This window comes from Jatropha curcas, chromosome 10 (assembly GCF_041381405.1).
Source record: "Jatropha curcas cultivar XTBG-Jc1 chromosome 10, XTBG_Jcur_1.0, whole genome shotgun sequence".
Lineage (NCBI taxonomy): Eukaryota > Viridiplantae > Streptophyta > Magnoliopsida > Malpighiales > Euphorbiaceae > Jatropha > Jatropha curcas.
The window spans coordinates 9,202,947-9,219,963 of record NC_143160.1 but is presented as its reverse complement, the minus strand read 5'-3'; the positions used below and the strand labels follow the sequence as shown (position 1 = coordinate 9,219,963).

The window sequence follows — 17,017 nt, the reverse complement described above, 5'->3', positions numbered from 1 at the left end:
AATTTTTTTTTTTTTTTTTATAGTGAGTTTTATTGTCCTTATTAGGCTTTCGATGGGCTTCAAACTGTTGTAAATAGACTTACCAATGGATTGTATAGCTTTAAATTGTTGTACACTGAACATAATATGGAATGGTAAAAAAAAAAAAAAAAAAAAAATTATATATATATATATATATATAGAAAAAAGATTTGGAAACTTTTGGATTTACAAAATATCATCTTTGCTATTTGGACAGCGCGCCACGTCTACCAAAAACCGCCACACCGTAACATAAATACAATTGTTACACGTTAATAATTTTCGCGTTCACAAACAGAAAACTTGGCCTTGACATGAAAATCACTTTCATCTTGACAAACTGAAAATGGCAACTTCAACTTCCACAATCCAATCAGATATTCGTTCTGCTCTTCACATCGCTAATCTCATCATTAATCCTAGTTTAATCACCACACGTGCCTCCTTCTCCGCCTATGCGACGCGCCGGCCTTTTTCTCCGCCTGGATTAGGATTGCTATCCTATTCTAAAACCACGTCTTTTCGACTCAGAGCTTTCTCCTCTGGTTCAAGTTCTACTGAGCGTGCTGTGAAGGTTTCGGATAAGCCTCCGGTTTGTACCGCCGATGAGCTACACTATGTCTCCGTTCCTAATTCCGATTGGCGACTCGCTCTTTGGCGCTATCATCCTTCTTCTCAGGTCAAGCTCACTCTGCAATAAATTTCCCATTTCCATTTCTCTTTTATATCTTTGCGTTTTTTTAAAAAGACAAAAACTTCGATAATTTATAGGCGCCGACTCGGAATCACCCACTGTTGCTATTATCTGGAGTCGGGACTAATGCTATTGGTTACGATCTCTCGCCAGGGGTAATTACCTTTTTCTTAATTAATTAATTAGATTTATTTATGCAATAATTGTAGTCTTTTGAATTTTTCGGTCTATTCACAAGCTGTTTTTTTTCACCATTTTAAGCCGAATGAATGTTATACTTGGTACTTTTGTCTGAAACAGTATTTGTCCTAAAATTGACTCTGTCGAAGCAATTATGGTCTCTAATTACTGCTGAATAAATTCGCTACTGTGGGACTACTGCCTAAACCTTTTCTAATGACATCACATTTATACCTGTCAAACCTCTAAATGCCAATGATATGTATCTCATAATGTTGAAGTTGGTCCAAATGCTCACAGTTGTTTGCTTTTGCATTTATTCACTTCTGGAATGTGCAAAATTTGCACTCAGGTTTGCGAAAGGTTGTGGCAACTTTGGATTTTGTTTATGGCAACGTAAATTTTTAACGCATATTTGGCTCAGTATCTATTGCAAAACATTGTTTTACTTTTGAGTCTTGACATCTTACTGCGGATTGACTGATTCTTTAGCAGTTGTCTGGGTTTTCCTCACAATTTGCAGTTAGCATCTATTTGATTAAATTACATTTCCTTGGTTGGGTACAGCTCTCTCCACATGTCCTATTCATTTAAATTCAGACTAGTTTCATTAACTGCGGAACTGTTAGAAAACTGGATTGAATTTCCCCTTTACAGGGACGTTCGATTGCTGGAATCTCACGGGAAAGTGTATTGGAAAAGTTGGATTCTGATGTTTGTTTGTTATGTGCTGACTGCTGTTATACTGATCATGTTGTCTAATAAATTTTTTTGTTAATTAGTGTGGTGCATGCTCTACCATGTGAAACTTCGTCTTACTAATACATTTGGTCTGTAGTCTTCATTTGCAAGACACATGTCTGGTCAGGGATTTGACACTTGGATTCTTGAAGTTCGAGGTGCTGGATTGAGCATACAGGCAACAACTCCCAAAGAGATTCAGCAGTCTGCCCATGTAGTGTCTGAACAGATGGAAGCGGTGGCAAAGACTATAACTAATGGAGCTTTGTCTACTGGCCAGCAGCCAACTGATGCTCCCAGAACCTTGCCTAATTCTGAAGTTTCTATTGTCAAGGAAGATCCAACAGGTTTACCAACAGCATGGGATGAATCACAGCTGGTAACGGAATTGACAGAAACTTTTATGCGATTATCAGAGAGACTCTCTGGATTCCTCAATGAAGGCCAATCAAGGATCATGTCTGCTAAATTATTTGATCAGATAGCAAAACTTCTAGAAGATTCTCAGTTATATGGACGCTTTAATGAGATAAGGGGAAAGCTTTTGAGCTTGCTGGAAGCAAGAGAAAACTCAGTTATTGCTGGTCAAATCAGGGATCTGAGTGAAAGACTTGTAAAAATTTTTGACGAAGGCCAAAAATCTGTTTCACCGCAGTTGTTTGACTTGCAAGAGCGTCTTTCAGCAATCATAGAAGATTTCCAGAAACAGCTTGACTTGATCGTGAAGTATGACTGGGATTTTGATAATTACCTGGAAGAGGATGTTCCTGCTGCGGTGAGGTGACATTATCTTCTGATATGCAATATGAATAATTAGTTCCTATTTTTAACCTGTCAAATATCTACATTGACATAACATTCGGACTTGGAAACCATATTTCTAATTTAAAGAGGAAGTCTTCTGTTATACTATAATCCCCCTCCCCCCGCAGTTAAGAGAAAAGAAAAAAATTATGTTATAGATAAAAAAAATTCATGCATAGTCTTCTTATGTTAATAGTGTCCTCAAATTTTTTTATGTAGATGGAATACATAAGATTGGAGAGCAAGCCAAAAGATGGTAAAGTTCTTGCAATTGGACACTCCATGGGAGGTATCTTGCTTTATGCAATGCTGTCACGTTGCGGTAAGATACTATCACATACAACTTCTGCCATGGTATTGCAAACTCATGCACTCATTATTGATATGGGATGCATGCTTTTGTAATTGATGCAGGAGCATCCAAGACTAATTAAGAAGTTTTCTTTTAAGTTTCCTTCTTTCTTTATTTAGGATTCTTAATTAAATTAAAGAATGTTAATTACTTGGGAAATAATTTTCAGTTTCCTTCTTTATTTAGGATTTAGCTAAATAGGAATATTATTCAATCTAGGAGTATTAGCTAATTAGGAATACTTTTCAGTATAGAATTAGGATTTGTCCTAACTAATATAAATAGGACAGCAACAATTAGTTTTAGGACTTTTTTTATCTATGAATTTAGAATTTTAATTCTAAGGGTTTCTTTGAAACCAATATGTTATTTTGTTCCAACCAAAATCATCCTATTCTAGCCCTAATTGTTGAGAGTTAATTGCCTATAGTATCAGAGCGCAAAAAGATCCTGAATTGCTGCAGGATTTATGTTCTTGTTCTGTTATAAATCATGTTTGCTAGAGGGAGAGATCGAAGTAGAGGTAATCAGTCCTAACAAACAGAGATGGCTGAGATATTGCGAATGATTGAGGATTTGACCCGAGCTGGACAAGCCTTGCAGCGTCAGGATCCTATGGAAGCCCGAATGGAGATTCTGGAAGGCAACCACAAACAGCTCAAGGTTCAAGAGGATCTTGAGATTGATGAAGTCAAGGACGTAAACCCTTTTCATGAAGCTGGACCCGCAAATCGAGCGGCATGAAGTGGATTGGAAGAGTTGTCACTAAACGCCCTTGATTTGAATGGTGAGGGGATGAAGATTGAAGTAGCTGATCTTCATGGAGAGTTACATACAGCAGATTGTTTAGATTGGGGAATAACAACATTGTTGGATGATGATGACCCTAAGGAGAGTGAAAAGGAGAAAGATATATTTTGATGATCAAAACAATGAAGGCAGCAACAAGGACCTTATGGAACCAATCTATGATGAGTATGATGATGAAGAAGAGCAAGAAATTGACCTAGTTGCTACCCAAGGAGAAAATACTGTCATTCAGCAGGTTCTTATTACCCCTAAAATAGAATAACAAAAAGATTGGAACATTGAAGGTGGAAAAACAAAGGAATATTGTTATTCTTCACAAAAGTATTTGCTTGTGGATGTTGATAGCATAAAACTGCCAAAAGCAGATTGTTTGAAGCAAGTAGTCCATGAGGTTGAAATACATCTTCAAGCAAGAAGGCTATTGCAAACACGAAAAATTCTTTTTGTTAAACCAGCTTTGCTTGCTTGGAAAAATGATGGATTGAATGGCTTGTGATGTTGGTTGCCCTTGCAAAAGCCTTAAGCACGTGGTATTCTAAGGAGAAGTTTACACAAATTGATCCTATTCTCATGGCTGAAATATCCAAGCTTTCCTTGTGGAAGCCAAGTTCAAACTTGAGGAGAATGATGCAGGAGCATCCAAAACTAATTAAGAAGTTTTCTTTTAGTTTCCTTCTTTATTTAGGATTCTTGATCAAATTAAAGAATGTTAATTAATCGGGAAATAATGTTCAGTTTCCTTCTTTATTTAGGATTTAGCTAATTAGGAATACTTTTCAGTATAGAATTAGGATTTGTCCTAACTAATATAAATAGGACAGCAACAATTAGTTTTAGGAATTGTCTTTTTTTATCTATGAATTCAGAATTTTAATTCTAAGGGTTTCTTTGAAACCAATATGTTATTTTGTTCCAACCAAAATCATCCTATTCTAGCCCTAATTGTTGAGAGTTAATTGCCTATATTCTTCCCCTGCGTTACTAATTCTATATCATGTATGGCACACGGCATGTTGGACTCAAGATTCATTTGGACTTTAATAGTACAATCCATTGAACTTTTTGCTGCTGAAATGTTTGAAGTTTTTCTTCTCCTCTAAAGATTAGTATGCGTTGAATCGTTGATGCTTGATTTTGGCCTTAACATTTTTGTTTAGCTTAAAATTTTGACTGAGCATTTTTGGTGAGGGTATAAGATTTCCTCCTTGATTCCTTATATACTTGTGTATTGAAGAAGAGTCGCTGGGATTAAAAATTTGAACTTCACAAGCCTCAATAACTACTGTGATGCCCCTTGGGGTAATGTATTTTTGTTAAAACAATGTTAACATAACTGTGAGTAGGACAATAATAGCGCAACTATTGATGTGGAAGGACTCTTCAGTCGCAGAAGAACATGGTATGTTATTCTTCTAGAAGAAAACCCTCCAAACACAAAGAGCATGGTGATGCCATCTTAAAAGAGGAGAATGGTCTCTTATACAAATAGCAAAGGCAAGTAAATGCTGTTGAAATCCTAGCTTTATATCCAATCAAAATTCCTGCAGACACAGCACAGCCCAAAGAATCTCGACTGTGTCTGGCCAAAATAAAGCTTTAAAAAATGTACTAAATTAGGTTTCGCATGCCCTTTGGCAAGGCCATCATCCAACTTGGGGTAGCTCTTCTCTGTTCCATAAATCCAGTTCTTCCTCACGCAAGAAGATTACATGAGATTTCCAAGTTGTAATCTCAATTTGAAGCAACTGGACTGTTCTGCTGGAAACAAATATGCCTAGCCTACATTAATCATTACGAAATGTTTCTGTAGTGCTATTTTGTGTTCTTATCATTTATATTATTTTTTTGCTTTCATTTTTTTTTTTTTTTTGAAGGAAAAAAAAAGGAAGAGATGTGCCACAAATATTCACATTTTTTCTATCTTTTTCCTAGGTTGTGAAGGAAAAGACTCTGGCTTGGCTGCTATTGTTACTTTGGCATCATCACTTGACTATACATCGTCAAATTCAAGACTCAAAATGCTTTTGCCCCTTGTAGGTGGTTAAGACTTGTACTTCTGTGCTTAAACTCTATATTTATTGTAATGGCTATATTGAGAAAGTAATACTGAGGCAATTATTGTGCAGGCAGATCCCGCTCAGGCTCTTAATGTGCCTGTTGTTCCTATGGGGGCATTATTGTCAGCAGCATATCCTCTTTCATCTCGTCCTCCTTATGTGTTGTCTTGGCTTAATCATCTGATATCAGCAGAGGACATGATGCATCCAGAGTTGTTAGAAAAGCTTGTCTTGAACAACTTTTGTAAGAATAGATACCTTTGTTCCAGTTGACCTAAAATGTCTTTTTATATATAGGTAATATAGTTTAGATCTAGGTTGTTTCCCTGCATTTCTGTTATATGAGTTGAATTACATATCCTAGACGTATATGGACTTGGGAAAGACATAAGACCAACTTAGTCTTTGGTATGCAATTCTTGGAGGTCTAAGAATTGTTTCCTAAGATATGGTGTATTGAAAATTTGAAAATGGAAAGATGGCTCAGGGGCTAAGAGAAAAGCCATTTTAGCCGTAATCTGATATGATTCTATGAATAACCTACCATAATGCATTAAATGTATCCTTACACAATTTACCTGAATCCCGGATAGAGAAGGTAGATTGCTGTGTAGATGGCCGGTGTGAAATCATATCGACATACTCTAGTTTTAACTATTAGCTAACAAAATGAGAGAATTAGCTGAAAGGATTTGTTAGCTATGATAATGTGTCAATATCTTTTACATAAATGTATTTAGGAGTTACGTTGAAATTTAAGGTACTGGTCGTAAAATAATAAGTTAAGAATTTTGTACTTGTGAGGAAGAACCACAAGTTCAACCCACCAGGGGTTGGCAAGAGAGTTTTCTCCTTACTCGACCAGTTCTTGGGGCCTATTCTTGAATACAGGCTGAGTGAGGGGATGTGTCCTTGTGCTTATATGATAAAGGGATTTTGCCTTTGTAGATATATAAGTTGTTGCTGATCCAAAGATGCCCCTAAAAGAAAAGAATAAAAAACGGAAAGTCATGGTATATGTATGGTCTTTCCTAGACTGGAATTTGCTAAAAATATTAACAATAAAATATTGTTGTCAATTACCGTTTTCCATTTTCCAAAGTTTTTTATAAAAAGTGTGATGGCTTTTTATTGTATTTTCCTTTTCTTTCCTTTCCTTGCCTTTTCTGCCCATTTTCTTTATTGTCATTTTGTAATTGAAAAGCTTATTGCCTCTTACTGGTCATTTCCGAAGTCATTGGACTTGATCAGTTGACAACAAGGCCAGAATTAATAGAATAGGGCTTTGCTAAACAAGAATGACCTGTTTGTTTGGTATAATGGGAAATACTTGTTAGCTCCTATATTGGTGGAAAAGCAGAAATTTAATAAATATCTCCACTTCTCCAGCAATCTAATTAAGAATGACCATATAGCAGTCGTTGAAAAATGGTTAGCTTTATGATTTCATGCATTCAGCTGTTCAAGAATCAATAGAATATGTTCATGTGCTGAAAATTTATTTGTTTTGCTGCCTCTCTACCAATATCGTTGGCAGTTGGTCTTTGTGCATCTCCCAGTCATTTTTCTGGTCTGTGGGTTGGGGGTGGGTTTGCATGTGATGAAGGAAAGTTCCTTGTTCAGCTGAAATTGCTTTTTTTGCATTTTAATGCTTCCTTTTATTCCTATTTATTTCACTAACTCTTCACAAATATATGATCTGATTATTACTGGCAGGTACTATACCTGCCAAACTTATCTTGCAGCTTACAACAGCTTTTCGAGATGGTGGGTTATGTGACAGGAGTGGTAAATTTTTCCACAAGAATCATCTACACAAAACCAATGTGCCTGTGTTAGCCATAGCTGGAGACCAAGATCTAATTTGCCCACCTGAAGCTGTAGAAGGTATGTTAAAACGGAGACAACTTGTGTGTGTGTTTACCTTTAGTTGATCTGAATGCACAATGCTTCTTGCTCATAATGATTTGAATTCACCAGAAACTGCTAAGCTTATTCCCAAGCATTTGGTTACCTATAAAGTGTTTGGAGAGCCCGGAGGTCCACATTATGCACACTATGATTTGGTGGGAGGACGATTGGTATGCACTTCCAGATTCATAGCATAACTAATTGTTTCAATACTTTGTGTAATTGTTTGTTCCTTTCCTGTTTTCCTCTTCAGGCAGTAGAGCAAATTTATCCTTGCATAATCCGATTTCTTAGTCAACATGACTGACGTGATTATCTAGGCTGTTGAACTTCATCATTTTCACACACAATTAATAGAAGCAGCAAGCGTGATTTTTACTAGTTCATGAATCTCTGTCTTGGATGGCAATTATGTCCAGCCTTGTTGAAGCAATTCATGAAGTTTGCATATGCTTTAATACCGATCTACAAAAAAATTCATTATGAAAATCAAGGGGGAAGGAAAGAGTAAATTGAAGATTAATTCTCTCATTTCTACATTCAACGGCATCTGGATCAAGATCAAATGTTGTCAACTTGATCGCAACTCAAGGTCAAATTAGGTTGCATAATGTTCTGTTCAAGAATATGTATTATTCCTTATCCAATGCTGAATTCTGGTTGCCCTTGCAAAATTGTGTTCTTTCAGTTTCTTAGTGTTGTAATACATCCTTACACCTTATGTCTGTAATTAGTGCACTTGTTTTATCTCTCACTAATGCCAATTTCTTCTGATCAAAATTGTTGTTTCAGTGTGTTTAAATTGCAGCATCTGTGATTTAAACTTTAAATTTTAAATTTGTTTTTTAAATATTTTTTTAATAATGGTTTAAGTTTGATTCATGGGATGGCCAGTTTGAAGCTCCAAAATGAGGGTAGTAATGGTTTCCTGTACATCTAGAAGTCCATTTCCACTTACTGGAAGGTGAAATGAGCTAACAAAGATTTAATTGGATGGAAAGATGTACAAGTGAATGAGGGTCTACTTAATTTGCTGTGATGACTGCTTTTGGTGGGTGACATTTGGCTTGGAAATTTGTGGCCATTGATTTGAAGATTTTTGAGCTTATATTTCGATGGTAGGTGAATTTTGTTGATGAATTTTTCTTTCCTTTTAAGTTCTTTTTCTTTTTTTTTTTTTTCAAAAAATAATGAACCAAATGAAACAAATGGCACTAAGCTTTTAAATTTTAATGGAGTTAACAAAATAATTTCTGGTAAACAGTTCAACACTACTCCATTGATTAGACATGCTTATTTTCATCAGACTTAACCTGATCCGAATTTACGGGATAAACCGATCCATTTATAAATGTAGCGGACATGGGTATCTGCCAATTTGAGCCAATCCGAAATCAATTTGATTAATTTTTTTCTTACTCTTTTTTTAAAAAAATAAAATTAATCTCTTTTCAGTAATTTTATGTCTATTAACCTGACCTAATCTAATATACGGCGGACCTGATCGATATTATTTTTTGTTGCCCAATGGGATATCTAAACCCGATCCATGATCATCTCTACCATTGATGAGTTTGAGTAACCTATTTCTTTGTTTTGAGGAAAACAGCAACCTGTTAGTTAGCTTGATTTCTTCTTTTTTTTTTTTTTTTCCTTTTTATCTGGTGGTGGTGAGGTTATTTTTGCCATTAATTTGATCATCAAAGAGTTTCTCCCTTCCACCATTCATAAAATAGAATATTATCAGATATATTTTAAACTGACTTTACCAAAGAATTTGTTGGTAAGGTGTGGGGTTCAAGCGAGGGGGATAAGATTAATTCAGGCTTAAAATTTCAGTGATAGGATGTGAAACTGATAACTTGTGGTCTAACAACTCTCATCCATTTCAAGAGAATCCCATGTGATAGAGCAGGTCTCATACATGAAACACTATCCTCTTTAAGGCAAGGCAGAGTGGGCTAGGTTTTTGTTATCAGATCATTGTCCCCCTTTTAAGAGTTATGCTCCTGACAGCTCTGAAAATAGAGTTCCCAAACCAAAACTTCATGCTTTAGGATCAAGATAGGGAGAAATGAAGTTTCGTTCTTTAAGCTAGATCAGAAAATTTTGAAGGGAAAGGAGTTTTCAAGATTTAGGCCCTAATCTTCTGCATCAGAAGTTAAATAATTGACCAGTAAGCAATTGGGTAATTAGCCTAATGGTAACAAATTAAGTACGAACTTTTTGGTCGATCGAAAGTGTTAAACAGGAAGGAATAATAGATTTTTTGGACTCGACTTTCTGCTTTAAAAAAAGCAGATGAAATAGTACTAATTTTTCATAATAGCTAGTCATTAAACTTAAGCAGAATTGTACATGTCCTGCTTGTTGTTAGTGTTGGTTCCAAGCAGTTTCATCCTGACCATCTTTTTGGATTTTCAACCTGAAAAGAAGAACCTTTGTAGTAATGTCGGGTTGCAGAATCCAAACCAACTTTTGTTATAATCACTTCGACCATCCCTTGTTTTTCTGTTTTTTAGTAGCTTCCTTGTGTATTTACATGTTGGTAGTACCAGAAGTAACAGAAGAAGATAAGCACCACTCAATGATTGATAATGGGTTATAACTTTACTTGTCTTTCCATGTTTGCCCAATTGGCTTCCACTTAGTACTTCCAATTCTGTTTTTGCAGATTCAGTTATAGCTATAACAATGACACATCTAATATTATATATAGAGGTTCCTCTACCTGGTGCATAGCAATACATCTTAAACATCCAACACTAATATTTATTTCCTTCTGCTATATATTATAATGGATTCTAATGCATCGGGCTTTTTTCTGAATCCTTCTGCTATTCACTCAGTTTACTATCAGGCAAAGGAAGATGATGGTATTATTGATCTCGGTCTTAGTCTCAGAACCTTGCAACCTGAAGCTTATCATCCATCAGGACATTGTATGAATCTTGATCTTTCTTTTAATTTATTAGTTTCTTTTTTCTTTTTACTGTATCCAACTGCTAATTCTCACTAGAAGTTTGCAGAATCATCTTTTGAAGGCGGAGATGCGTGTCAGGAAATGATGTTAAGAAAACATTAAAATAGATAAGAGGACCACTAATCAACACTGAACTAGTAAAAACTCCGAATTCCAAAATTTTCCAAAACATAAGCGACAGAGATGTTTATTATACTACAAAAGCCACTATTGGCAGTTACAAAAAATATAACTTATCTGTTACAAAAACAAGTTACAAAAAGTAGCTGCTGAGGCTAAGCTATATAAGAAAATAACAGCAGAGAGTTTAGAACAAACTTAGAAGCAATTGATGGCAACAGACAACTAGTAGACATAAACTGATTTGAAACCAAAAAAAAAAAAAAAAAAGTAAAAAATACATCAGAAATGTCTAACTGAAGTTTATTGTGCATGTATAAGTCATAGGGGAAGAAGGATGTGGTGAAATGATGAGTTGGGGTCAGGCTAATTCTTCGATAAAACATTCAAATTCTGGATATCAAGGAACTGTGCAACAAGAATGTGATGAAGAGGCAGAAGGAGTGCAGAGCAAAGAGAATTGGGCTTATGTGAAAGTAAACATGGAAGGAGTAGTTATTGGCAGGAAAATTTGCATACTAGATCATGTTGGTTACTCAAGCCTAGCACTTCAACTTGAAGACATGTTTGGTATATTTAGATAAAAATCGACATTGAAACAAGAAAATTTATTGCCTATCCAATTAAATTTACATTTTTAATTGTTTCAGGAAGACAAACTGCAACTGGGTTAAGGCTGTTTCAAGCAGGATCAGAATTCTGCTTGTTTTATAAGGACAGGGATGACAATTGGAGGACTGTTGGTGATGTTCCTTGGAAGTAAGAGTTTTTTTTACTGTAATTATCTAAAACTATTAAATCTTTTTCATCATTATAATACTAGATTGGATATATATTGTATTTTGTTAGGTCGTGATAAGTTATTTTCCGAATTTTCACAGGGAGTTTGTAGAATGTGTAAAGCGTCTAAGGATTGCAAGAAGAAAATGAAGCTCTGCTCTCATGGTTTTCAAGCACTAGATATGAATTTTGAGCTTGAAAAGAAACAAGAAAATTGTTTACTAAAATGCAAAATTTTGTGTTTTAAAAATTAATCTAGTAATACAATTTTCTTGTAAGTTAGGATATGTTCTTTTTAATACCTTTTATGCCAAAGTAATAAAGGGAAATGTAGTTCATGTAAGTTTCTGGATGTAAACAAAATTTGCATAGGGATTAAGAGGACATTCCAACTGAACAATTTTTCATTTTATGCCTATTTTACCCTTAAATGACGTTAATTGAGAGAGAGTCAACTCATGCGGATAGACTCCCAAAGGCTAACTAATTAGGGGAATTCTAGAGAACACAGAAGGAAAATGTGAGATATCCACATTATTCTCTTAAAAATTCAAATTTTCCCAAATTAATTCTTCTTGTTTGAAATTATAAATTTCCCTTATTTAAATCAACTCTTGAGCATTTTCAAATATTTTTTCCTGCAAATATAACGAAAATGCGGAGCTAAAATTTTAATTACTCTCCCTATCTCCTCAGCTTCTACAATATGCTCAAATATAAATTGAATAGAATATAAATATGTAATTGTATCCACAGACTTTCAAAAAAAGGGCAATAGAAAGAGGGAAAAAATAATTCTTACATCATGAACCCTCCATTTTTACTTGATCTCAATACCATTTCAACAAATTCGCTCACCCAGTCTTAAGATATGAGCACAATTTTCCAACTATTAGATTTGAACTCCTTACTTGATGAAGAATAAGACATTGTGGTTGAGTGATAGAATGAAATTTGTGTATATATTTACAAGGTATAATGTCAACATAAAAGAGTCTTTTAAAACTAGGTGTAACTATCCAATTGTGTCCATATTATAGATAATTACACAAAATATCATATTTGTATTCACATCCATAAAGTCGAGCACATTGTGAAAAACCACGTAGAAAAATAGTTGTTCGATCATACTTTAAAAACATAAGTACATTAAATGCTATTCCTTTTCTTTTGTCTGCCATTTTTCTCATTCAGAGAGTAATTTTCATGCGGATAATATAACTCATATAAGGTATTTTTAACTTTTCATCTCACATCCTTTTCAAAGTTTTCATTTGAAGTAAAATTCTCTATCTAAAAAAACACCTTAATTGAAAAGTTTCTCTATACGAAGAGAATAAAGAGAGTATATGATAATTGAATTTCATAAAATCCAATATTAAGTTGTGCAATTTTCTACTTGTGTCCAATTTTACTATTAAAAATGAGATTTCGTGTATAAAATGGTCAAAAGGTACTTTTTATCGTACTTAATGCAATTATAATATAATCTAACAAGCTAATAAAATTGTGGCCTAACAGTCAAGACAAAGATATTTTACATCCGAGTTTGAATCTCAATCTCACCTCAATTTGATTTGTACCTCATTGAAGAATAACAAATTTATTTTATAAGTGATAGAGAAACATTATAACCAAATATAGAAAAACAACCTGCTAATTGAAGAATGTTAAATTTTTTATAAAAGAAGACAAATGTTACAATTAAATATGAAAAAATCAACTTGGATCTAACAACAATGAAAGAATCAATTATATCAATTAATTGTCCACGAGATTTACCATAAGTAAAATGTTATACCACTATGAAACATTCCATAATTTTATTTTTAAAACTTTCAAATTTCAATTAAATTAAAAATTCAGATTTTCGACTATATAGTCTGTAAATGCTGAACAATTATACTTTAAATCCAAGTTTGCAAAGTTGGGTTCAAGCTCAAAAACATATTATCAAAATTTTTAATTGAGAACCTTTTAAATTTTTAAATATATATAAGAAATAAAATATTGAGAATTAAATATTAAGTTAATTATTATTACATGACTGCCGTTTAATTTATTGTCCTACACTCAAATATTATTGTAATTGATAATATTATTAAACACAAAAATAAGGATAGGCCAAACTAATAGAAATCAACAAAATCAATTGAACCAATAGAGAAACCTCTAGAAACAAAAAAATTGAACCAGCTAAAATCTAGAATCTTCTAAGAACAAAACCAGTTCCACCTTTAGCCATTAGGGTAAGGAGAGAGAATTTTCGTCTCACCTTTCTCCCTCTCAGGTTCAGCAAGCACCCTTTCCCTCACCCTCTCCGATTCATTTTCGGCCAATCAACGGCCAATTAAATCTCCATTTCCGTTGAGAAAAATTGAGTTTCGGCCTCCTTTTCATCATAGTCAGCTTTCTTTCTTATTTTGTTGGTTGTTCTTCGCGTGAGGGAGAGAGACAGATTCCGATTCAGTTTCGCAGGCCGAATTCAAGCCATTTCCAGCAAGTTGATCAGTCAAGCTAGTCGAGATTGATTCTTTATCACCTCTGGAATGATTTTTCCTCCATCGATTCGTGCAACTGTTGAGTTGTAATAGATCCACCATGAATGGTGGTGGGGAGGAGACTGTCGAGGTCGTTTCGCCCATTAGGAGACCTTGTCTCGCAAAATGGGCCTTAGAACGAGAGTCCTCGTGCAAAATGGAGCAAGATAATACAACACGTTGCATTTTTTTGGAGAAGTTCGATTTTTCGGCCACCGTCCATGGCAGCTCCGGCTACTCTCCGGTGAGACAATAGAGGCAGCAACATCTTCTCATTTTGCTGGTTACCATGACGCTTTTACTTTTCGCATTGGTAAGCTCTAAGGTCTTGAACTCATCATATTTTTGTTAGGACTTGAATTTGGTTTTAGACCATAAAAAAAATTAATAATCTATTTAACAAATATAATTAATTTGATTTGGCAATGTAAACTCAAATTTGAATTAGTGGAGAACATATAAAAGTTTTCATTTGAATTAATCGTTGTTCGAGGTTTAAATCTTCAACAACAAATAGGAAATTATTATTAAAAAAAATATAATAATAATAATAATAACTTATCAAACTTAATCAAGCTTAGTTAATTAAAAAGCAATCGTAGGATTTTGGAATGCAAATATATAATTTCCTTGTTTAATAGATATGATTGATCAATATATCAATTGAAACGGTACATCGATGATAATGGTTTAAGAATTAGGAATATTATTTCAAAGAAAATTATTGAATGATAATATAGTTGAGCTTAGTGAATTGATGGAGGATGGGGATTGATTGACGATTCTTTGTCCGATGGATGGACTACGTTTGTTTTCAATACAAATATATGTGTTTTAGTGTTTGATCATGAAAGATCGAAAATATGGGACTAATCCGGTTTTAGGGGAGATGCTACCGAATTTTTGGCAATGTAGTTGGATGGGCAATATGAAATAAAAGAATTAGGCCCGGAGAAAATATAAGTTAGGGGAACAATTAAGAAATCAAAACTAATCAAAAATTTTGGGAAACTAAAATATTCGAATCGAAATGTAGAATTTATGCTAGTACATATAACATATATATAAATTAAAATAAATAATTTAGGAATTTTGAACCAAGCTACTAAATTTGAAACTCCTAAACTAAATTTTCTTCCCTAGCTATCTTTCTAGATTTTCAGAAAGGTCTTGTTCAAGTCGATAAAGATCGAAGTAGGAAATTTGAATCAATAGAAGTTCTAACAAGTGAGTAGTGTTAGATAACTGATATGTGCATAATTTGTTACTTTTATTCTCAATATTTTTGGTATTTCTGAATTATTTTTAAGTTTAACTTAGTTGGTTAGACAATTTTTATCAATTAGACATGATCTTAGTTACTTTTGGAATAATATCATTAAATTAAGAAATTTTCAACATTTTTATTGTCTTGACCTTTGTTCGGTTTTTTAGGAATATCTAAAGTTGTAGGCGTCCAAACTAGAATCCGTTTGATCCATTGGAAAGATGAAACAAAACTCTACAAATGTCTAAGAAGGATCAAAATCCAATTCAGCCTCAATGTTGATCAAAAGTAGCTTTGAATCCAGGAGAAATGTTTAGAATGAGCATGCACAGCAGGTTTCGGTGTTTAATTCATATATGGAGTTTTACATGTCCAAATAAACTCAGCCCGGGCCCATTTGAACCTTAATAGCCAGCTCTACAATTGTTATGAAGACCACTAAGTGAAATGACGTCGTTTTGAGTGTTAAAAACGACAGACAATTTGATCATTCTGCTATAACGTATGTTGAAGACCAACATACCTATTTCGGTGTTTTTACCATATCTTGAGCTGTAAGTATCCATTTTGGATGAATTATAGCTCGTTGGACAGCTGAGGAGATCTTCAAGTTTTTTGAAGAATCAGAGAGAGATTCGAAAAGAGAAGGGCTAAAAAAAGGGGAGAGAAATTAGAACGAGAAGATTTTCAATTGATTGCTTTCAAAATCCCTAATTTATTGGGGATTTTCTGTCGTCTTTGAGGCTATAAAAGGAGTAATTTTGGAAGCAGCAAGATATTAAGGTTTTTACTTAGTTCATCATCTATTTTGAGTATCTTTTTCTATTCTTTTGTTTTAGTGATTGTAAGCCATTGGCATGAGTGGCTAATTTCTTAGTTCAATTCAAGGGATTCAACATCCATTTGTATATTTGTGAGACATGTTCTTACTTTAAATTGATTCTCTTTGAATATTTGCTGTTTCTTGTATTTAAGGTGTTAGTCCTATTGAATGATTTGTTAAAAAGGCCTATTAGTCAATTATTTGGTATGATTAAGTGTTATTTCATCTTCATAATTTATAATTAGGTTTTACCGATTATGTTCCAAGTTTTCAATAATAATCTAAAGAAATAATATGGTTGAATTAAACAATTTATGGTTTTTAAATTGTTATGCAAGTTTAACTACTCCCTGTTCTTAATGCTTTCATTAGATTAAAAAGAATTGGTTAATTCTGGTTTATTTAATAATTAGAGTTAATGAGGGTGCTGAGCTCAAATTAACGATAATAGGGAAATCAGGGAATTTATCATGCTTGTTGGTAAGTTTCAGTTAAGTATTCAAAGAATTAATTGTTGGTAAGTTTCAGTTAAGTATTCAAAGAATAATTAATTCCTAATTTGTCTATGATCATGTATGCATTGGATTGCAAATCACCTTGAATTGAATGTTTATTAGATTGAATTCCAATTTAAATTTATTAGTTACTTTTCTTTTGATTGCCTTGATTGAATTTTTACAAACCAATCCCCTTTTTCTCTTACACAATAACACAAAATTTAATATTTCAGTCCCTAGGGTTAGATAACTTCACATCATCCACATGCATTTTGCATTTATGCATATACGATAAATGTTATACAAGCATCACCTAGTAAATTGCTATTTGTGTTGAATTATTTATTGCTATTGAAGATTGTTTGATTAGTTGTGGTATGCAACATGTATGCTTTGTTTGTGTGGAATTGGAATGAAGTAGGTCACCGCTGGGTTTG

At 33.8% G+C, this 17,017-nt stretch overlaps 2 protein-coding genes and 1 long non-coding RNA gene across 7 annotated transcripts; all 3 read left to right on the top strand.

Annotated features, from left to right (window-relative positions):
• The first annotated feature begins 291 nt into the window (after nucleotides 1–291).
• On the top strand, nucleotides 292–8,350 carry LOC105636926 (alpha/beta hydrolase family protein). Of its 5 annotated transcripts, none has more exons than XM_012220334.4 (9): nucleotides 292–700; nucleotides 793–870; nucleotides 1,734–2,411; nucleotides 2,660–2,762; nucleotides 5,535–5,635; nucleotides 5,729–5,903; nucleotides 7,376–7,546; nucleotides 7,640–7,740; nucleotides 7,824–8,350. In XM_012220334.4, exons 1-9 carry the CDS (start codon nucleotides 368–370, stop codon nucleotides 7,875–7,877), a joined length of 1,794 nt encoding a protein of 597 aa, XP_012075724.1. In that variant the 5' UTR covers nucleotides 292–367; the 3' UTR covers nucleotides 7,878–8,350. The 5 variants fall into 5 exon arrangements, 4 of the variants coding, with proteins under 4 accessions (XP_012075724.1, XP_020536069.1, XP_020536070.1 ...); XM_020680410.3 differs by having other exon boundaries at nucleotides 5,535–5,639; nucleotides 5,733–5,903; XR_001046981.4 differs by lacking the exon at nucleotides 7,824–8,350 and having other exon boundaries at nucleotides 7,405–7,546.
• A 2,017-nt stretch (nucleotides 8,351–10,367) lies between these two features.
• On the top strand, nucleotides 10,368–11,603 carry LOC105636976 (auxin-responsive protein IAA32). The gene is made up of 4 exons (XM_020680436.3): nucleotides 10,368–10,512; nucleotides 10,995–11,243; nucleotides 11,324–11,432; nucleotides 11,555–11,603. The coding sequence occupies exons 1-4, from the start codon at nucleotides 10,368–10,370 to the stop codon at nucleotides 11,601–11,603; spliced, it is 552 nt and encodes a 183-aa protein (XP_020536095.1).
• A 1,974-nt stretch (nucleotides 11,604–13,577) lies between these two features.
• Nucleotides 13,578–16,229, top strand: LOC110009812 (uncharacterized). The gene is made up of 2 exons (XR_005179036.2): nucleotides 13,578–14,306; nucleotides 15,428–16,229. It is a non-coding gene; the product is annotated as an uncharacterized LOC110009812 (long non-coding RNA).
• The last annotated feature ends 788 nt before the right edge of the window (nucleotides 16,230–17,017 follow it).